The sequence below is a fragment of the Puma concolor genome, chromosome A2, assembly GCF_028749965.1.
Source record: "Puma concolor isolate L17-30 chromosome A2, mPumCon1.1.hap2, whole genome shotgun sequence".
Lineage (NCBI taxonomy): Eukaryota > Metazoa > Chordata > Mammalia > Carnivora > Felidae > Puma > Puma concolor.
The window spans coordinates 114,327,620-114,350,388 of record NC_141668.1 but is presented as its reverse complement, the minus strand read 5'-3'; the positions used below and the strand labels follow the sequence as shown (position 1 = coordinate 114,350,388).

The window sequence follows — 22,769 nt, the reverse complement described above, 5'->3', positions numbered from 1 at the left end:
TGGGAGCTTGAATGGAGGACAGACTGGCAAGGGAGAGACCAGAGGCAAAGGCTGGGGCAGGAGGCTGGTGCCGCACAGGCAGAGGGGAGAGGAAGGGACCCTAGGAGATAGAGGTACAGTTTGTACTGTCAGCCTAGCTTTCATTGTTGTTTTCTTTAAATTTTTTTTTTTTAATTTTTTTTTCAAAGTTTATTTATTTTGGGGACAGAGAGAGACAGAGCATGAACGGGGGAGGGGCAGAGAGAGAGGGAGACACAGAATCGGAAACAGGCTCCAGGCTCTGAGCCATCAGCCCAGAGCCCGACGCGGGGCTCGAACTCACGGACCGCGAGATCGTGACCTGGCTGAAGTCGGACGCTTAACCGACTGCGCCACCCAGGCGCCCCTCTTTAAATTTTTTTTAATGTTTTATTTATTCTCAAGAGAGAGAGAGACAGAGACAGAGCATGAGCGAGGGAGGGGCAGAGAGAGAGGGAGACACAGAATCAGAAGCAGGTTCCAGGCTCTGAGCCATCAGCACAGAGCCCGATGCGGGGCTCCAACTCGGGAGCTGCGAGATCATGACCTGAGCTGAAGTCGGATACTTAACCGCCTGAGCCACCCAGGCACCCCTCGTTGTTGTTTTCTTATGTAGATAAATTTATCTAATCAGCAATATACACATTTGTATGTACACACATACACATACATACACACAGCCGCACTTTGTATATACACACACGTGTGTGTGTGTGTGTGTGTATACATACATATGGGCACACACATTCATAAGCATCCTAATTATTTTGCCTACTGGTTTCTATTTTGGGCAGTCTTAGCAGGGGGATGCAAGGTGTGAGGCCCCTGGGCCTGGAGGCTGGACTTATGCTCAGGCTATGGGCACAGGGGCATTTCCTGGGGAATTTCCGGAGGAAGTGGTCAAAGGTCAGTAACCACCCACCTGGCTCAGGGCCAGCTTGGGGGGCAGGGCAGGATGGGGAAACAGCCACTCCTCAGTTCCCTTTTCAGCTCTAAGGCTCCCCAGACAAGAGTCGGGCCTCCCCGATGATATCATACATGCCAGAAGTCATTCTGCCCACACCCTCATCGCACAAAGGGAAAACTGAGGCAGTTGGGGCACCGCACGCCTTAACTTTGTTCTCACCACGTGAGGAAGCCCAGTAGCCTGAGTACCCACCGTAGGGTATATGGACTGCTGCTTTGCTGTGTGGCCTAGGGTAAGTCACAGAGCTGCTCTGGGCCTCAGTTTTATATCTGCAAAATGGACCTATAATTACCTCCCAGAGTGGACCTCGGAAAAGCACCTGGCCCAGTGCCTGGCAGGTGTCAGTAAATGTTGGCTGTTACATTTTCTTCCTTTGTGTGGCGAACTCATAGAAGGGATGAATGGCTATGGGTCCTAGGAAAGAAAGCTTTCTTGTGTATAAGCTGCGTGGCCTTGGGCAAGTCACTTAACTTCTCTGGACCTCAGTTGCCTTATCTAGAAAATGGCTTGCTAATCACCACCTCAGAGGTTACGGAAAGGACTGACAACGCCAGCCCATGGGATGACCCCTTTTTCTCATATGTCTCCTTCCCACTGGGCAGCTGGGCATCCGCCTGCCCCCCACGGCTCCTCTTCCTGCCCTGGGAGTGGGCCAAGTGAGTTATCGTATTCGTGAATCATTCAGCTAATATCTGCTGAGCACCTACTGTGTGCCAGGCACTGCTCAAAGCAATGAGAAAGTCAGACCAAGATCCCCTCCCCCTGGAGCTGCAAACAACTACACAGGATACTTGCAGACTTTGCAATGAGGAAAATAAATGGGTTGATGTGGGGGGAGTGGCCTGGTGGAGACTACTTTATGGGTGGTCGGCAAGAGCCTCTCTGCAGAGGGCACCAGAGTAGAGGAGAGAAGGGGGATGGGCCCGGTGGCAGAGGGAGGAGCAGGGGCACAGCCCGCGGGGAATTCAGGCTCAAAGGAGAGAGGGGTTGGGGGCCTCTAGCACCCCCTCCCAGGAGAGGGAGTCCAGGTGGGCCGGACCTTGCTTCCCCCAGGTGTGAGAGCCTGAGGGTCGCCGTTGGGGGAGGGTCCACCTCATTTGTTAAGCATCTGCTGGAAGCTGGGCCCACCTGTGAAGGCTGATGGGGGGACGATAGGGGAGGGAGGACCTGTCCAGAGCCTGGTGGTCGCAAGCCACCTCTCTTGCTTGGCCTCGGAGCCCCAGACTGAGGGTGGCAGGTGGCAGGGGGACCCCAGGGGGAGGCCTCTGGGTTCAGCCCCAAACTCCAGAAACCTGTAAGGACCACACAAGTAACCACATTTCACCTTTAAGTACTGACACCACCCCAGCTTGGACTGCTAGTGCGTGTGCCCGAGGCGGGCCGTTGCCCCTCCCTGGGCTCTGGCCTCTTCTGGAGACACAGGAACACAAATAATAATGTCAGCTGTTGCTCGTGGAGCATCTGTGTGTGCGGGGTGCTGATGGGCCCTTTGTTGTCTTCTGGTGTCTTATATTGTCACAGTGAGCTTTTCGGCACGGGGGGGGGGGGGGTCTGTTGGACACGACTGACACCTGATATGGAAAGACTTTGTAGCTGGATTCTGGGATGTGTAGGAAACACAGGCCCCTTCTGTCCAAAACCAAACAAGTAAACCTGGTGCCGAAACCCTGAAGACGTTTGTCCCTAAAACGTCCTGCGCCAGTGTGGGTCCCGTCGGTGCTGGCTCGGTCCTAGGCGTCAAAGGCAGACGCTGGCCGTGGCACAATGAAATCCTCCGGCTAACGTGGAGACTCGACTACCCACTACCCCAAAGGGGGTCTGTTTTTCTGCACCGCTTGTAACAGCCCCACTCTGTGGATGAAGAAACTGAGAGTGAAGTTAAGTCCCTTGGCCACGTTCCTTCACTAATGTCAGAGGTGGGATCTGAACCCGGGCTGGGACCCAGAGCTAGCCACGAACTCCATGACCTGCACCCTGCTCTGGGTCAGATGTGCTCATGGAGGGACTGGCACCTCCCTGGCCCACCGGAAAGGACTGGATGAATCTATAGAAATGTGTGTCACCGCTCTCTCTGGTGGCTTCCCAGGAGGTACAGCATAGAAAGTCTATAAGGGTCTGGAGGGTCTATAAGAAACCATTCTCCCACAGGCCAGGGGATTCTGTGAGCTTGGCTGGGCAGGGGTGTCAAGGTGGGTCCCAAGGCAAGGTTAACACGCTGTGGGGCGCCTGCCCAAGGGTGATGGGGTAAGAGGTGGGGCCCCAGAAACAGCCAGAGACGTCTGGGCTCGACTTCAAACAGTCAGGAAGCACATAACAAGCCACGTTTCATCTGCAAGCACAGATGCCCCAGATAAGTAGGCCACAACGAGCACCTCGAGGCTGCGTCACGACACCCCCTGACACACCCTGCTGGGTGACACTGGGGCACAAACAAGGCAAGGGGCCATGGTGGCCTGAGGAGGCTTCTCGGCGGCAACGGTAATGACAGTGACGTCCCGCCGTCTGAGCGCCGCCTGTGTGTCGAGCCCTACTCTGTGCTCATTTAATTCTCCCGGCAACCCCGTCTAGTCGGAATGCCTATCCTGTTCGGCAGACGGGGAAACGGAGGCACGCCAGATAACTTGTTCACATTTCTTGCTAGCTGGAAAGTGGCCGCGTCGGAGTTGGAACCCAGAATTGAGCTTTCCTTTGGGAACTGGAGGGCTGACCAGCGTAGTGGGTCAGATAAGTGGAGAGGTGTTCACAGGCTTCCTACTCTGGTGTCTGCCCTCCTCCCAGGTGGCAGCTGGTCCCCAGCTGGTGCCCCCACTGCTCCATCATCTGGAGGATGGACGTGGCTGCTGGGCCAGTGTGGGAGAAGGGCCCCGTCTGGTGCCTCCGGACAATATGTCTGCTGAAGGTGAAGTCCTTTGCTGACGGCTCCTGCACCCCCCACATCCTCACTGCGTGAAGATACGCGGTCCCTGTCTGTTGTGACAGCCCCCTGCCGGCTTCCCCTGGAGTTGGGAGTTGGAGGAGTGTCTATGGGGGCCTGCTGCCCTCAAGGTGGGGAGCTGGCTGGATAGCAGGGAGGACCAAGAAGCTGGCTCTGGGGAAGGGTGGGGCCGGCAAGAGTGACTTTGGGCAGGTGTCTATGTAAATGTGCCGGGAGCCGGGTGCTGCTGATTCGGAAACCCTCTACACCCGGGCTCATCGGGTCCTGGCTGCAACCAGTCAGAGCCTGCCCAGCCCACAGTGCAAACCTCAGGGCATCTCCCCAGGACAGCCTCCCTGTGGGGCAGAGAAGTTCCCCTGGGAGCTTCAGAGACTGCTCTGCCGAGGGTCCCGGGAAACGCTTCGGGGTGTGGTTCTGCTCCTGGGGCCTTAGGCTGGCCCTGAGCTAACACTGCCAGGCAGTCTCACTACTGACGAGTGTGGTGTACCTGTTTCATTTGGCTGTGTTCAAACCACCCAAGATGTAGTGGCTTACCACAGTGATTTCTTATTTTGCATGATTGTGTGGGTTAGAAAATCTGAGACCAGTTCCGCTGGTCTCATGGGACTCACTCATTCGCTGCACTCAGAGGACCTAGCCTGGAATACCCAAGATGGCCCCACGCACATGTCTGTGGTTGGTGCTGAGGCACCGCAGGTCCCCTCCACATGGCCCCTCGCCTGCTCAGTGGGCAGCCCGCTTCTGTACAAGGGGTCCCCTCGGTTCCCCTCCACATGGTCCCCAGTGGACAACCATCTGCCATCCACTGGGGTCCAAGAGCAGTGTTCCACGAAGACGAACGTGGAGGTGCATGGCCTCCTGAGGCACAGTCTCAGAACCGGCACAACCATCACTCCTGCCACATTCGACTGCACAAAGAAATCATGTGGCCAAGGGGACAGGAAATAAACCCCCTCTGGGTGGGAAGAGGAGGGGACAAATCCCACTGCAGAGGGGCCTGGGAACCAGGATGGGGGCAATCTATAGGCATATTTTGTAATCACAGCATGTGTATCATTAGGATTTTGCTGGGCTCTTATCTTACAAAGGTTGGGATGAACAAAGCAAGTTCTGAAGTCATCATATGCAAAGCCCCAAAGCAGCCTGGTAAAATTACCCTTGAAGACCTGTCATATAGAGTCCCTAGTTTGTGTACCCGCCCTACAAGGAGCTCTGTGCCCACTGAAGTGTGTGGTCCTTGAGCAAGACCAGATGAAGGCAGCAAGGCTTGCCCAGGCATTCCAGCCACTGTGGTGAGAAAGGGACCCACAAATCCCCACTGGGAGTGCATGGCGTCCAAATCACTGCTCACCTTTGGAGGCTCCATTCTGTGTTACTATTAAGCCTGTAGAGCTGCACTGCCCCCATACAGAAGCTACTAGCCCTATGGGGCCATTTAAATTTTAACAGGTTAAATAAAATCTTTTTCAAACTCAGTTCCCCATCCGCACTAGCCACATTGCAAGCGCTCAGTGGTCCAACCGAGCCAACGAGTGGAGAGCTAGGGGTCAGCTGGCCTGAGCCCAACTCAGCCCCCTTCATTCAGCTGCCCTCCTACCTGCCCACCTTTGTAGTTACCCAGGCCTTGTGCTGGCTGCTGGGGACCCAGAAGTGACTCAGCCTTATCCCAGTTGCTGCTCTTGAGGGACTGATAACGCAAGGGGCCAGTATGTGAGCCGGGCCAGCCCTGCTGGGCATCCCTCCAGCCCCTGTGTCTGACCCGCCCTGCCCTCAGGGAAGCCAGGACCTGAGATGTGCTGAGTGGGGGGCCCTAGGGCCACGCCCTCTTGGAGCAAACCCCTAGCTCCAGCACTGTCCTCCCCACCATGAAGCAAGGGGAGGCTCTGTTTGCACTCTCCAGGCTTTTCTAGTAAAAGCAGGATGCCTGTGAGAAACCTCCCCACCCCCATGGTGAGTATCCATGGCTGAAAAATTACAATAAGCCACTGAGAACCCATTTCAGATGAATTTGAAATCTATGAATTTTATTCACTGCAACAGCTTCTATTTTGCTTTGAAAGATGTTAATGTGTGAAACAGTATTTGTTTGGTCTACCAGCAGCGTTGGGTGTGCATATGGGATGTAAGATCCCCTAAAATAATTCAGGGGCTCCCAGCTTGGGAATCCCCGAAGCTTCCAGGATCGCAGTGGGGGGTGGGGCACCTTATGCTGTCTCTGTGTGGCCAGCACTTGGGCTAGCCCCATGCTGGCTTTTGTGGAGGGAGGGGAGTGAGGTTCTCCCTCGACACTCTGCCCTCCATTGCTACACCCCTCCGTACCCACAGCCCGTAGCCACCCTCCTTACTATCCGTTCTCCTGGTTCTGTTCTGAGCTCTACCCATCGGAGGTGACCCAACATTTTTGCCCAGTCCCTCTAGGATGTGTGCCCCAGTGTCCAAAAGCTGTGACCCTCTTTTCTGCAGGGACGGAATTTGACTTCCTTATAATCCAGGGGAACAGAGGTGATTCAGACACCAACCCCCGCCCTCTAGGCTGGGGCCTGGGCACAGGTGAAGGGTTTCCACATCCCCTTCCTCCTGCTGCAGGACCCTTCCCTGCTCCTGGCTGGACATCAGCACCATGAAAGGAGGGACATTTGTGTGTGTGTGGCTCCCAGATGATCCCTTGCACATAATAGACACTCAAATATTTGTTGGGTGAATTAATGAATGAATAAATGAATGAATGCAAGCTGAGGGGCACACAGGCATGTGTCCCAACCATGCCCTCTGGCTTCTGACTGTGTCTTCTTTTTGGAGGTCTCAGAGACATATGATGAGCAGGGGGCACCCCCTATGGGAGTTGCGATCACAACTAGATCAGTGTTTTTTTCTCCCTTTGGGGTCCGTGGATTTATTCTCAGGAGTTTTCAGGTTCCGCACAATAATTTTTTTTTTTTATTTGTGGATTCTTTAGGAGTTGCAAGAGTTGTTTGTAACAATTTCAATCACCAGGGAGACTTGCAAGAATAATATCCAAAACAAGTCCTCCCATGTACCCTTCACCCCAATTCATTATTACTAATGTTTTACCAAATATTTTCCCCCCAGAACTATTCGCGAGGTCATTGCAAACATGCAACATGATGACTTTTACTCCTGAATAATGCTTCAGTGTCTATTTCCTAAGAACAAGAACATTTGGTTACATAAACATGGTTCAATAGCCAAAGTCAAGAAGTGTAGCACTGATACAATACAGTTTATAGTCACCTTTACCAATTGTCTCAATAATGCCCTTTATGTCATTTTTCCCTGACCCAGGACGCCCCAGAGTCGTCACGTGTTCTCTTAAAGCTTTATGAAGATGCCATTTACATACCAGAAAATTCCCTTGTGTCAAGTGTCCCATCTCATGATCTTTGAGAGATATTGGTAGAGTTGTATACACATCATGATTTTTATTTTAAATTATCTCCATCACCCTGAAAAGAAGCCTCGTCGCTAGTTTCCGTCAATGCCTTGTCCCGCCTTCAGCCCCTGGCAACCGCTAATCTGCTTTTTGTCTCTATAGATTTGCCTTTCTGAGCATTTCATTATAAATGGAGTCATCCAATATGTGACCTTTTGGGTCTGGCTCCTTCCACTTGGTGTAATGTTTTCCAGGTTCGTCCATGTTGTAGAACGTGGCAGTATTTCATTCCTTTTTATGGCAATAATACTCCACTGTATGGATAGACCAGTTGATGGACGTTTGGGTTGCTTCCACTTTAGGGTTATTATGAATAATACTGCTATGAATATATATATATAAGTTCTTACATGGGCATATGTTTTCATTTCTCTTGGGTAGATGTCTGGGAATAGAATTGAGGGGTCAGATGGTAACTCTATGCTTAACTTTTTTTTTTTAATGTTGATTTATTTTTGAGAGCGAGAGAGACAGAGTGTGAATGGGGGAAGGGCAGAGAGAGAGGGAGATGGGCTGTCTCATTGTGGTTTTGATTTGCATTTCTCTGATGGCTACTGATGTTCAGCATCTTTTCATGTGCTTCTTGGCCATTCATGTACCTCCTCTGGTGAAAGACCCTATCAGACTTTTTGCCCATTTTAAAATTGTATTGTGTTCTTATTATTAAGTCACAGAGTTCTTTTCATGTTCTAAATACAAATCTTTGTGGGGTGTTTTGTTTTGTTTTGTGTTTTGGTTATATGACTTGTAAACACGTTCTCCTAGTCGGTAGCTTAAATTTTTTGCTTTCTTGATCGTGTCTTTTGAAATGTAAAAAGTTTTAATTTTGATAAAGTCCAATTTATCATTTTTTTTATTGCTTATGTGTTTGATATCTAAGAAATCATTATATCTAAGAAAAAAATCTAAGATATTTTTATATCTAAGAAATCATTTTATATCTAGGAAACTACTGCCCCACCCAAGGTGACAATGATTTACTCTTATGTTTTCTTCTAAGAGTTATATAAGTTTTTTTTTTAATTTTTTTTAGTTTGTTTTTTGAGAGAGAGAGAGAAAGAGCAGGGGAGGGGCAGAGAGAGGGAGAGAAAGAATCTCGCTGTCAATGCAGAGCCCAATGTGGGGCTCAAACCCACGAACCATGAGATCATGACCTGAACGGAATCAACAGTCGGACGCTTAACCGGCTGAGCCAGCCAGGTGCCCCTATGGTTGTAACTCTTACATTTAGATCATTGATCATTTTGAGTTAATTTTTGTATATTATGGGAAGGGTCCAAATACATCCTGTTGCATGTAGACATTGTCCCAGTGCTATTTGTTGAAGAAAGTGTTCTCTCCAGTAAGTTCTCTCGACACCTTTGTGAAAAATCATTTGACCATGATACAGTCTTTTAAATGTCATTTTCATGAAAATGACAACCTTCTCTCATTTTAACAAAAGCATGTTCCCGATCATCTGGATGACTTTTTCTCTGAACTACTGAGGTAAACCAATCAGTTATTTTTATTTTGAGTGGTTCATGGTTTTCTCTTGCTTATTGGTAAGAACTCTTTATATATTGAGGAACCAAAGGAAGAGTATGTGCCAATATTTCATCTCGTGAAATAGCACCATGTACTCCAAAGGCAGTAAGTATAGCTTGACTTTGGGGGAAGCCACTGAAGGTGGAACTAGGCAAAAAAGGCAGAAATGGGTTCTGATGCTAACCTGAGAAGTTTATGTAACCACACCAAAGTGAGTTCGCTCTTTGGTGAGTTAGAAACTGTACCAGGTTGAGCTGTCACACAAAGAAAACTTTTATTTGCAGCAAGTAAAATCATGGGGAATGGTTTCCAAATCTATGACTCCCTGAGAGAGGGTGAATGGGTTCCTTTAGTTTAGGGTGAGGATGAATAGTTAGGTAGGGAAGCCTTGTCATCCTATGTAGAGGGGAGCGTAAGGCGGTGTGTGCCCCTTGAAGAAAATGCCTATACACACATTGCATGTTATGTAAATGAGGCTGGGGCTCCTCCTTGGGCGGAGACTTAGTATTATAATGAGGTAAAGGTAATGGTACATCATTCCAGAAGTCACTCCTCAGTCCATCTGTGAGGGCTTGAGCTGGGGGGTTAGCTCAAAAGGTCTGGGTCATCTGGGCCAGTGGGAGGTCTTATCACAGCAGTCGCCATCACCCGAGGGGTGATTTGGGGTTTCTTTTGCCTGAGTTAAGAGGTGAGCTGCAGGGATGCCTGGGTGGCTCAGTCAGTTAAGCGTCCGACTTTGGCTCAGGTCATGATCTCGCAGTTTGTGAGTTCGAGCCCCGCATTGGGCTCTGTGCTGACAGCTCAGAGCCTGGAGTCTGCTTCGGATTTTGTGCCTCCTTCTCTCTCTGCCCCTCCCCCACTTGTGCTCTGTCTCTTATCAAAAATAAATAAACGTTAAAAAAAAATTTTTAAAAAGAGGTGAACTGCAAAGAAGAGCTTCAGGAGAAATGTCAAAGGTTAGTGAGTACAAGCAGGTGGGCAGTCAATGTCAGGTCTTGGGGGTCTAGCTGGTGACACTTAGACCTGAGTCCTACAGGTCACTGGGAGCCCTAGAAGGGTCTTAAGCAAGAGAGGGATGTGATGAAATCTGTATTATTGAAAATTGCTTTAAGTAAGGGACATAATGGATGAAGGGAAAGGCTATGAGGGTAAATGGAGGCCAGAAAGTGCAAACTTTGAATGTCTAGCTGAAGAGTGTCAACTTGGCTTTGTGGGCAATGGGAAGCCACAGAACATTCTGGGTGATGACTGGGTGTGAACCAGAGGGTCAGTGGGGATGGAGAGCTGTCTGTGGAGGTGGGAAGGAATAGGACTGAGGCCAAGGCTGATCTCTGGATGGGGCAAGAGTTTCAGTTTCCCAGCATGAGGCTTTGCCCCACTGACATCTCAACCCCACATGGGTGCTCAGTGCTGTGTCATCTGTCCCAGCTCCCAGAGCTGACCTCCAACCCAGACAGATGGGACGTTGCTAGGGGTAACCTGGAGAGGAAATATGAACCAAGAGTTTCCGGGCAGGGCGCTGTGAGTGGAAGAAGAAAAAAGGAATAGCACATTGGCATGTCAGGAGGTGTCTTAGAAGTCATGTAAGCCTCTGTCCCCAGGGCAAACGACTATTGGCCTCTGCTCCCACAGGTCCAAGGGTGGCAAACCCTGTACCTCCACAGCAGCCTTTCCATAGCTGGTTGGCTCTTCTGGTGAGAAGGTTCTGGGGCTGGCATGGCATCAGAACTGTAAGGAGCCTTGGAACTCTTATCTCGCTCCGCCTGTCCACTAGATAGAGGGGACCTTGATGCTCAGAGGGACACAATCCTACACCGAGGTCACAGAGGGAGTTGTCCCCAGCTTGTGTCAGAGCAGGCCCTAGAAACTCCCTGCCCAGTTTCAGAAATGATTGTTTTTGTCAACCTACTTTTCAAAACCCAGTAGTACACGCATACAGAGCAAACAAATTTTAAACGACATTTCCGTGAAAAGCCAGTCAGTCCCCTGCCCACTCCAGCCCCAACTCTCCATGACCTTCCTCAGGGTGCCTCTGTTCCAGCTTCTTAAACACCCGTGTCAGGGGTAATATATGCACGTACCTGCATGTATACAAGACCCCTGCCTTTTTTACATAAAAAGTAACACACCATACCCTGTACCACACTTTGCTTTTCCCACTTACCAAAATGATCTTAGAGGTTGATCCTTAATCCATCCATGTATAGAAGACACTTTTTAAAAAAAAATAGCTGCATAGGCTTCTATCATGGATGTATCCTAATGATAATCTGTTGAACGAGGCCCTCAAGGTGCATGTTAGGTAATAATAATAATAATGGTGATTTTTAGTCACTTTAAGAACAGTTACTCTTTTTAATCTAAGTTATCTAACTTAGTTATCTACTTTTTTTTAATTTTTTTTAACGTTTATTTATTTTTGAGACAGAGAGAGAGCATGAACGGGGGAGGATCAGAGAGAGGTAGACACAGAATCTGAAACAGGCTCCAGGCTCTGAGCTGTCAGCACAGAGCCCGACGCGGGGCTCGAACCCACAGACCGCGAGATCATGACCTGAGCCGAAGTCGGCCACTTAACCGACTGAGCCACCCAGGCACCCCCGTTATCTACTTTAAAAAAAGTTTTTAATGTTTATTTATTTTTGAGAGAGAGAGACAGAGTGCAAGAAGGGGAGGGGCAGAGAGACAGAGGGAGACACAGACTCTGAAGCAGCCTCCAGCCTCTGAGCTGTCAGTACAGAGCCCAACACGGGGCTCGAACTCACGGACCTTAGCTCACTGAGCTACCCAGGCACCCCTAGTTATCTACTGTTAAAATCTAAGCTAATCTAATGCATGTAAAGAAGATTTTATTGGCTCATGAGGCTGTGTCTGTGTCCAGATAACCCCTAGTGACTTTTTAAAAATCAATGAGCCCTCAGACTCCTCATATACCCATTCCACACCAGCACCCCGCCCCCCACCATTCTCCCATAGGGCGGTCACCACTGTTTGTTTTGGTGTGCGTGTAACCTCTTGGGAGAAAAATTAGGAACTCCCAATACACATATATGTATAACCTTTAAAAAAATGTATGCAAAAGGGGTCATAACATACACAGTCTTCTGTCTCTTGCATTTTTCACGAGAATTGCACCTTGAAGATTTGTCCACCCCAGGGCAAAGTCTTGGCTTTGGTGTCTTCATGCAGCCTCTTCGTCCCCTCCTGTTGGACATCAGAGGTTCTCCTCTTTGCTTACCTTACACGGAAGACTGTTGACCATCCTTATATTTTTATATTAGCATGCTCTCTAGCTTTGCCAGATCGCCCTTCAGAAAAATGGACTACCTTGCCCCTCACCCAACAGTGTTTGTGAGTATGTGCATTTCCCCCCACTTTCAACAGCAAAAGTATCACCAAACTTGTTCGTTTTTGCCAACTTGGTAGGTTAAAAAAAAAAAGTGACTCGCATGCTCTATTTTGATTCGTATTTCTTTAATATGCATTTAATTACCAGCGGCATTGAATATCTTTCCATGAATTGCTTGTTCATATCCTTTGCTCTTCTTTTCTAATCGGTTAGTCATCTCTTCCTATCGATCTGAAAGAGCTCGTTCTGGGTCAGGAAAATGAACGTTCATCTCATTTTCTTCAATTTACTTCTGGCATCTGTGCTGCAGATAATTTTTTTTTTTTAAGTTTGCCGTGTGTCCTTTTTAACTTTGTGGGGTTTTTTTTATTCTGTTCAGAAGTTTTAATTCTCACATAGGTAAATTTATTACTATTTTCCTTCGTGGTTTCTGGAAATAAAAATATTTATACAGTGCACTTTGCACAACCTTTTCACACAGTATCATGGTTGATCTGCACAGCAGCCTTTGAAGCGAGGCGGGGTGGGGATTTTTATCATTCGTTTCATTTTATAGATGAGTCCACATGAGGCTCAGAAAGGTGAGAGGACTCGCCCAGGCTGCATAGTTTCTAGAACCCTTGCTGTTCTCACTTCCCTCACCTGCTTTCCAATTAACCAAAGAACACACTCCTGGCACTGATAACAAGAGGATGTGTCCTCTCTAGAAGAACATCGTCAGTTATTAAAACCACAAGCATCTTTTCTTCCTTTAGATGCTCTTTTTAAAAACGTTTTTGAAATTATAAAGTTCATTCATAGTTCTTAAAAACAAAACCTCCAACGTACAGAAGAATGTTAACAGGAGGCTCGGGATGGGGACACATGCTCTGCCCCAAAAGTCTACTCCTGGTGGCCACTGTCCAGTTTGCCGTGAGCATCAATAAGGTGCCACGAGGTGAGGAAGAGCCACCAGGAGCTGGACTGCTCCTTTATTCACCTGTCACTAGTGCCTGTATACTCCAGGAATGCCTTAGACTCTCAGTAAACGCTGCAAGGCAAGAGACTGATGTGGTCAGGTGCCCCTTTTTCATAAGTCTGTGTTCAAATCCCAGCTCAGACACTTAGCAGTTGTGTGAGCCTGGAAAGGTGAATTACCCTCTCTGAGCTATAGTGTCCTTGTCTATGAAATTGGGATAGTAGTTCTACCGCAAGTAAATGAACTAAGTCCCATAAAGTGCTGAACAAAATGTCTACCTCTCGCCTCTGATCTGTTGGTTCCTTCCTCGATCTGCCTACTCCAACCTGGTCCCCATATCCAGGGTCATGAGATATCAAAGCTGAAAATCAGGCTCCTTCCCTCCCAGAAGCCCAGAGAGGGGAAGTGCCTTGCCCAAGGTCATGCAGCCCGTGGGTGGCAGGGCCCGCAAAGACTCCAGTCTCCTGACTCATTACATCACTAAGGCGGCTTCCCCACAGCTGGACCACTGCAGACACGTCCCTCTGGCCTCCTGTCTCGCCCCTTCTGGCCACCAGGGGGCGTTTCCTAACTCACAGCCCAAACAGCTGAGGTCCTGGCTGCAAACTGGTCGGGGGCTCCCCGCCGCCTAGGAACGAACGGAAGATGCTCTTTATTTGGCCTGGTGTTCAAGGCTCTCAGAACCCGCCTTCTCTCCCATACACACCGGACAATGCGCATTCCCAATCTTGCTTTATCCTTAAGCACCCTCCTCCTGGAGCGTCGGCCCCCTCCCTGCCCCTTTTAGGCCCAGCCTCTCCTCTTTAGGCCACTTCTTCCCCAGGTATCGGGTCCCTCTCTCAAACTGTGCCACCCCATCCTCTAGGAGAGTTGCCACACCACTGAGGCCCATCCCCAGCATTCAGCTGGTGCTGAGTCAACGTTTGCTGTTGGGTAAGCCGCGCAGCCGGCAGGCAGAGACCCTCCCCCCAGACTGCGAAGGGTGTTGTGTCCTGGAGGGGACTCAGAGGGACGTGGTGCCAGGGTGGGTGTGAGCATCCCGCTCCCGCTGTGCAACTCCGGACCAGTGGCTGCCCCTCTCTGAGCCTTGGTTTTCTCATCTGTGAACCGGGAAGGCTGGGGGGGGGGGGGGGGGGGGGGCTGGGCATTGCCTGCCTGCTGGGGCTGCATTTCTCCGGGGGAGGGGCCGAGGGACTTGGCCTGAGGTCGCGGTTACTAGGTGTTTATGTGAGGGTCTCGGGGAGTGAGGGAAATGCTGGGGCCACAGTGCGCGCTCCAACGCGCCTGGACCTTGTGTACCCGGCTCCCCCAGCCAGCGGCTGCAGCGGCCCCACCAACCCGAGCGCCCTCACCTTGTCCCCGCTCGGGTGACGTCGGCGGCCGGGGCGGCACCCACCCTCCCCACCGCCCCCGCCCCCCCACACACACACACACATACACCTTTCCAAGGGGGTAAACTGAGGCTGGCGTGGCGAGGCCTCAGCCAAGGTCACGGCGCGCGGTGGCGGAGAGGGCAGAAGGGCCGGCGGTGCTCGGGCTCGGGCTCGGGCTCGGGCTCGGGCTGCTGACGCCCCCGGGCCCCCCCGCGCCCCGCCGGCCCGACGCGCTGGAGCCGCGCCCGCGCTCCGCGCCCGCCGCGGGGACGGCGCGCGCTCGGCGGCTGCAGGCGGACCCGCGAGGTAGGAGGCGGGCCGGCGGGGGACGCGCGCGGCGGCCGGTGCGGTGCGGTGCGGGGTCGAGCCCGGGGTGGGGGCTGCGGCGACTGCGGCCCGGAGTCCCCTCCGCCGAAAGGCCTGGGCGGCAGCTCCGCCCCCGGAGCCGCGGCTACACGGACGCTCGAGCAGCTCTTGGGAACCGGGGGAGGGAGGGGTGATCGCAGGAGGCTTTGCGGAGCCCGGCCGGGGAGGAGGTTCCGAGGCCGCAGTGGCGGAGAGGACACTGGCCACTGGGTCGTAGGGTTGGGGGATCAGAGGCCGCCAGGCTCTCGGCCTTGGAAGCCGGGGTTACGCAGACGGCCCGGAGGGCCTGGGGTGCGCCAACGCCAGTCTTTCTGAGCCCGGGCTCTGCGGGTGTCGCTCTCTGGAACTCGATCGGTGAGGACGTAGGAGATTCAGCCTCCGCGGCTATGCGGACCCTTTATCCAAAACCTTGTGGACGCTGAAGGCGCGATGTTGGGGGGAGGGGGGGGCTCAGGGTGCTCCATTTGCGCGTCTATGCAGTTGGCTGTCTCCCTGGGGCGGGGAAACGTGAATCCAGGCCCGGAGGGTCGCCTGGTGAAGCTGCCCCCTACCAGCCCTTCCCCTGCTCCTGCCTCCCAGCGGAGAAAACCAGCCACGCGTCCGGGGTCGGGAGCCTGCGGGCGGGAGGTTGAGGCATCTCCGGAATTCGCTGGGAGCCAGATAGACGCGTCCAAGGGAGGGAGTGAGGAGTTAGGGCTGGGCTGGAGGGCTGGGTCCGAATCCAGACCTGCCCCTGACCCCCTGTGTGACCTTGGGCAGCCCCTCCTCCTGCCACCACGTGGGCAAGAGGCTGGTTTTTATTCTGGAGACGCTCCGGGTCAGACCCCCAGGGGCCGGCAATCGGTGTAGGTGATGGTGCTTGAGGACTGGAACAGCCAGGGCAGTCTTTGGACCCAGTCCCAAATAGGAGGCAGCAGTGGTCTGAAAACTGATGGGGTTGTTTCAGGTGTCAGGACAGCCTGAGGTGGACGCTCCTGGGCCAGGGGGTCCGGGGTGTAGGAAACCCTTGCCCTGTCTGATACCACTGCCTTGGGCAGTATTGAGGGAAGGGACATTTGGCCCTGGTGGTGAGAGGAGGCTGTCCCCACCCCAGTCATGGGGAACCCCCCTTCCCATGTTTCTGCCAGGCATTTGCCACTTTAAATTGCCAAGCTCTCAACTGTCACAGCTGATCTGTTCCTGGAGCAGACGGAGCAGAAAGACGACAGTGGGTGTCCCCTCCCCCCAGCCCTGTCCATGAGATTAGGCTCATGGGGACGGCATTCTGCTCTGCCTGGTCAGCTTTGCACATTTTGCTCTGAGCATGCTCCATAATTGGTGGGGGTGGGGGGAGAGGGGAAGCACTTGTCCTGCACTAGGAGCAAGAGTCTGGTTGTGCACTTTGATGAGGCCCTGCTCCACTCAGTGCTCTGTCCCCACCAGACTGCACATGCTGGCCTGTGCGGCCCCTGGGAGCAACTCTAAACTGAGGTGACACGGGAATGCCCCTCTGGTCACCCTCTCCTGCCCCCAACACTGTGCCTGACTCCTCCCTTGGGCTGGTAAGGCCAGAGCCCAGCAGTTGAGTTTGAAAGGAGAGAAGAGAAACAGTCCCACCCCCCCCCTTTGCCCCCCACCCCGGCAGGAAAAGATGAGCTAAGAGGGGCTGGGGGTGCCACAATGCCCACAGCCTTGACACTGAGCATCAGAGCTGGAGGGAGCATCCTAGGGCCCAATCCCTTATTAGAGATGGGGAAACTGAGGCCAGAGAGAGGCAGGAACACGTCCAAGGTCACACAGCCTCCCACTGTCCCCAGCTCTCCAGACATCCTTGGGTTGCTAGGGAACACTCAGAGGACTCGCTGTTCCCATAGAGGTCCCTGCAGTGGAGAGACAAGGAAGGGGACTGGTGCCGTCTTCTGCAGGGGACTCCAGCTCCTGCACACCGTGCAAACACTAAGCAGTCTCGGGTCTCATGACCAGAGTTGCCATCCTTTCGCAAGGCTGCTTTTCAAAAGTGCCTGTGGCTGCCTGCCCTTCCAACAGCTGTTCTGACCAGCCTGCCCTGCCCACCCCATACCTGCTGGCCCCACAGCAACCCCCATGATATCAGTTATGCCCCTTCCCCATTGTGCGGAGGGGAATGCCAAGGCCGAGCCAGAACTTGGGACCCTTTGTGTCTTCACCTTTCTCCCACCCCCGGTGTTCTGACTACCGGGATGGGGGGTGGGGGGTAAACTAAGCACCTAACCAACCGTACCCTAAAAGAGCACAGCCGGCCTTTGGTTTTATAGTAAGCTTCCTGTCAGCAGGGTGTGCAAGCGGGGCTCAGTACTGACCAGTGAGGGAGGCTACGAATCTGGAGGGTTGACCCCATGCCTCATCCCTCCCTGCTGGCATCTCAGAATTGGGGTGGGGAATGGGATTGTTTGCTCCTGTCAAGAAGTGAGTTTTGCATAAAAGTGGCTGGGCCAAGCCCCATCCTGTTGGTGAGGTCCGTGTGGACTGGGGTTCCCCCCCTCCCGCCCCCGCACCACGGAACTCAGACCTGACTATTGCCATGGTGAGGTGTAACTCAGACCTGCTTGGGGGAACAGCATCGCCTAGTGCCTGCTGTCTTCCCACTGGACCCAGCCTGGCCCCGTCCCGGCTCCCACAAGAATGCATACCCCGCCCTGCCACCTAGACACCTCTGTTCATCCTTTTTTATTCTCATCCATGTCACTGCTTCAACAAAGCCTGCCCTGAGTCCCTGTGTCCTCCCCTAAAGTGAGCCATTATCGCTGAGCAGAATAGCGTGCTGGGGCATCGGTGAGACTGCCATTAGACCTCCCTGGTGAGACACTAGGCTTCAGGAAGCCCCTCCCGCTCCCCCACCCCCCAGGCTGTTCAGCAGGGCTACCTCAGCAAGTGCCAACTTGGGAAGGCAGGACACAGGGAGCCAAGCTGTCAGCGACTCTTCGAAGAACTATGTGTATGTGGCCTTCTGATCCAACACGATTGCATTTCAAACCCAGTGAACGTTTTTTAAGCATCTGCTCCTTTTGCCAGAGCCCCTCACGGTGGCTCTCACATATATTATCCCATTTCATTTGCAAAACCACAAAGCCATCCATCAATGTGTGTGAAGGTTCTGGAAGCATAATATTAAAACAATTATGTCAATCCCACAGGCCAGCGGGAAGGATTTGGGATGCTGCACCCTCCCACCTACCTCGGATGACGATCCTTTCTGTTCCTTGGGCACCTAGAGCCCCACGGTTTGCCAGTTGTCATGCCCAGATGCTTCTAGGGAGACATTCCTCTGGGAGGGGCTCATGAGTGAGCACAGAGTCCAGGCTGACCCACATAAATCCACGTGCCATATGTGACAGGGATATAAAGGCTTGGGCCTCACATGCTGCCTCTTTAGAAGGTAATCCCAGCCTGTGCTGTGTCCCTTTCTGTTGGAATGACACAATCACTCACAACTAAACTCCCTGAGGCCAGAACAGTGGCTGAGGCACCTCGTAGTCCCTAGTGCTGGGGGCTAATATAATTTTTTGTTGTGCTCAACTGAGCTGGATCCAAAAAACAAAAAAAAACAAAAAACAAAAAACAACCTGCCTTCATGAGGGAGTGAGTTCCCTTCACTGGAGGTATGCAAACTGAGGCTGATCAGAAGATTTATGTTTCTCAGTTGGTTTAGATACCCTGGAGGGTCATTGGAGCTCCAGGACTCCCAGAGCCAATGATTTATTATTATTATTATTATTATTATTATTATTATTATTTTTATTTTTATTATCTGAGGGCTTGCTGAAAGCTATCCTGATAGTAATATAGGTTTGTAAAAATGCTAAGGGCCAGGGTGTTTTAATAAAGCCAGTTGCCTGGGGGTATTATGGGAACATTTCATTATTCAGCTCATCCAGATACGGAACTAGGACCAGTTTTTGGACTTAGCCAGGGGGCCTGAGGATTTGGTATGAAGTGAAGCAATACGGAAATTGAGTGTCTTATGGCAAATCCGTGAGCAGTGCTGGGGTCACTGTTGGTCACGCTGGCTTGGGAAACTTGAGGGAAGAGCACTTTGGATAAGCTCTCGCTTTGGACGAGTCCCTTCCCCACCCCCCACCCCCAGACCGGAGTTTGGAACAGGCCAGGACACAGTTTGGAAGGGGCACCTGGGTGGCTCAGTTTGTTAGGCTCAGGTCTTGATCTCTCAGTCCATGAGTTCAGGCCCCGCATCGGGCTCTGTGCTGACAGCTCAGAGCCTGAAGACTGCTTTGGATTTTCTGTCTCCCTTTCTCTCTGCCTCTCCCCCGTTCACACTCTGTCTCTCTCTGTCTCTGAAAAATGAGTAAATCGTTTAAAAAAATTTTTAAAAAAAGAACATGCTTTGGAAGCTGTAACTGGCACCCCAAAGGGGTGGGGTTGGGGGGTAGGAATGGGGGAGCAGGAGGGCTGGAGCACGTAGACCCTGATACCCGGACCCTGTATGTGGACTGACTGAAAGGCTGGCCTGCCTCTGGGGCTGGGTTCAAGTGCCAGCTCTCAACTTCCTAGTGCTGTGACCTTGGATAATTCACAACCTCCCTTAGCCTCAGTTTCCTCCTCCTTAAGATGGGGGTGATGATAGTACCAGCTGCCTAAGACAGTTATGAAAATAATTCTGAGAAAGTGTGTCAATGTCATAGTTATTTTTCATTTTCTCCTTTGGGGATGTCACAGGAGCCACTGAGTATTTCTAGGACCTCAGAGTCCAAATAGAAATGCAAGCTCCATTCATGCAACAAATATTTATGGAGCACCTACTATGACACCGCAGGAGCAAAACAGACAAAAAACCCTTCCCCCCAGGAGTTTTTGTTCTAGCGCCCAGAGACCCAGATGGATAAGTAAGGGAATAAAGAAAATTTCAGAGAGTGGTAAATGCTACAAGGAATCAGTCTGCCCTGATTGATGTTAAAGGTGATTTGCAATGGAAAAATTCTCCCAAACGGAAAAGGAGAGAACCTGGTTTGGGACCTAGATTCCGGTCCTGACCCCAACTTGCTGTGCAGCCTTGGGCAAGTTCCTTTCTATCTCTGATCCTCGGTGCTTGTCTTTAAAATGAGAGGGTAGAATGAGCCCTCGCAGCTCAGATGTCCTGTGTGGCTGGGTGGCCATGGCGTCGAAGTGTGACCGGTTATGGCAGGTGACTCTGCAATCACAGCTTGGGGTGTCCGCCTGTCCCCTACCAATGTCAGATACATCTTTCTGTTTAAATGTGATATGCAACCTGTCACACAGGAAAGTGAATAGACATCTGTGCAGCAGCTTAAAGAAAAGTTAGAGATACATACATGTGCCTAGCACCTGGGTCAAGAGACTGAGTGTTGCCAGAAGCCCCCTACCCCCACCCAGCTTGGTGCTCTTCCCCAACCATTACCCCTCAAAGAGTCTCACCATTTAGACTCTTGTGTTAATGATGCTCTTGTTCTTGCTGTGTTACCGCCCGGCGGAACAACTCTTTTTTTTTTTTTTTAATGTTTATTTTTGAGACAGAGACAGAGCGGGAGTGGGGGAGGGGCAGAGGGAGACACAGAGTCCAAAACAGGCTCCAGGCTCTGAGCTGTCAGCACAGAGCCGGATGCGGGGCTCGAACTCACGAACCGAGAGATCATGACCTGAGCTGAAGTTGGAGGCTCAACCGACTGAGCCACCCAGGCGCCCCAGCTGAACAACTCTTTACGGTATCATTTTGTTTTTCTTATTTTCGAGCTGTCTGTTAAATAGACGTAGGCTGTAGATAACTTGTTTGGGTCTGGCTTCTTCGGCTTGCGGGTGCAGCTCTGTGACTCCTCCAGTCATGAGTAGCTACAGTTTGTCCTTGTCACTGCCGGGTCGTATTCCCTCGCCGCGCTGGGGCCACAGTTTATGTATTCCAGTCTACTGTGATGGACATGTGGGTTGTTTTTGGTTTGGGGCTATTGTTCTTGAACCTGTCTGTGCCCTAGTGTGCATGGCATGCCCTTCTCTAGGGCATTACCTCTCACTGGGTCGTAAAGAATGCTGTGTGGTCATTCCATCCCATGGCACCCCCTTCTCCCGGCATCGGCTATTATCAGTCTTTGGCATTGTTGCTCAGCTGGTGGGTGTGTAATAGTGGGTCACCGTGGCATTAATTTGCATCTCCCTGATTGCTGATGAGGTTGGGTCATTTTTGCCTGCTTATTGGCCATTTGGATCTCTTCTTTGGGGAAGTGTTTTTGCCCATCTTGGGCTTTTTATTTTCTTGTTGATTGGGGGGATTCTTTAGGCATTTGAGACTTGAATCCTTGATCATTTATGTATGTTGTAAATATCTTGCCGTTTTTACTCTTCCTGGGGTCTTTGGGTGGACATCTTCATTTCAGAGTTCTTTTTTTTTTTTAAGTTTATTTTTTTATTTTGAGAGAGAGAGAGAGAGAGCAGGGGAGGAGCAGAGAGAGAAGGAGGGAGAGAATCCCAAGCAGCCTCCACACTGTCAGCGCAGAGCCCAGCTCGGGGCTCGAACTCACGAACCGTGAAATCATGACCTGAGCCAAAATCAAGAGTTGGACTTTCAACCGATGGGGCCGCCCAGGCGCCGCATTTCAGAGTTCTTCATTTAAGTAGTCAAATTTATCTCGAGCTTTATTATCAATGTTTTCTGTTTTAAGAAATCCTTTCCCACTCCATGGCCGTGCATATTCTGTATGTTTTACATTAGATCTTTACCTGGAATTGATTCGTGTGTGGCGTAAGATAAGGATCCCGTTCCAAGTGTGCACACGCACACACACACACACACACTATTACCCAGCACCATTTGATGAGCCCTTTTCCCCATCTGCCCTGCCCCCCCTCCCCCCACATACCCATACCTTTCCGGGGGTGGAGGGCAGGAGCCCAGGACACGGGCTCTGGACAGGAGGAGCCAGCAGGAGTGTGGTGATCAGGGACAGCCCCCGAGGGCAAGGAGGGCTGCGCAGGCGGCCCTCCCCCACGGGACCAGCTGCCACTCCTGCCAAACAGGTCTGTGGGGCTGTGGCTGTCACGTGTCCCGCTGGCGCTGACTCGGGTTCTGGCGGATTAAGCAGGGGCTGAGGGCTTATGACCCACGCTGGCCACTGCATAGGCCTGGGAAGGGCTGAGGAAGCTCATCTACGTGGGCCACAGAGGAGGCCCCTGGGGCCAGCGAGGCCGTGCTGTGTGCTGCAGGAGACCCCCACCCAGGGCACTGGACCAAGGTAAGGGAGGGCCAGGGCGATCCCTGGCTGTGTCTTCCTTGCCCACCTCTGGGTACCTGCGTCTGGAAAATAAGCGTCTCCTCCTAAGCCCTTTGCATCCGGGTCTGTTTGAGGCAATGGAAGTAGGAGGTGGAGGGCCACAGCCTGCCACAAGGACCTGCCAGATCTCAGGCCACTATGCGAACCCGCTTGAGCCCACACACAGGCTCAGGCACCCAGCCCACCTGTCTCCCAGGGGGCTCTGCGTCCTCTCCAGTGTCCAGGGCGTGCCTGCTAGAGAGAGAGGGTCATTGCCAACCTCCAGTCGGCCCTCCAGATCCCGGTGCCTTTCCCCGGGCAGTGGCCAGTCCCTGGCCTGGCAGGACATAGCCTTACTGCTCTTGGAGTTATCAGGGCAGGGAGGGAGGGAGGAAGTGGGTGTGGACTGAGCACCTGCTAGGTGCCAGGCACCTCCCTTGGATTAGGAGTAATCTTTACTCCTACCAGGCAAACCAGGGCAGATTCGCCCATTTAATAGACGAGGAAACTGAGGCCCAGGAAGGGGCTGTGGTTCAGCAGGGGCCTGGGCTGAGAGCATGGCCCGGCAGCATCTCAGCGGAACGTCTCCAGGG

General features: G+C 52.1%; 1 protein-coding gene across 9 annotated transcripts in view; it reads left to right on the top strand.

Moving 5' to 3' along the window:
• IQSEC1 (IQ motif and Sec7 domain ArfGEF 1) overlaps positions 1-22,769 on the top strand; it is a 508,671-nt gene that overhangs the window by 396,081 nt on the left and 89,821 nt on the right. The window contains exon 1 of one of the 9 annotated variants that reach the window (XM_086697320.1): positions 14,784-14,884. The exons of 7 other annotated variants lie outside the window; for them this stretch is intronic. Coding sequence is in view for 1 of the 2 variants with exons in the window: in XM_086697312.1 (XP_086553438.1) it covers positions 22,022-22,158 (137 nt within the window). In the remaining variant the exon portion in view is untranslated. Of the gene's footprint in view, positions 1-14,783; positions 14,885-21,366; positions 22,159-22,769 lie in introns of those variants that run through there. One more of the 9 variants, XM_086697312.1, reaches the window with a different exon arrangement.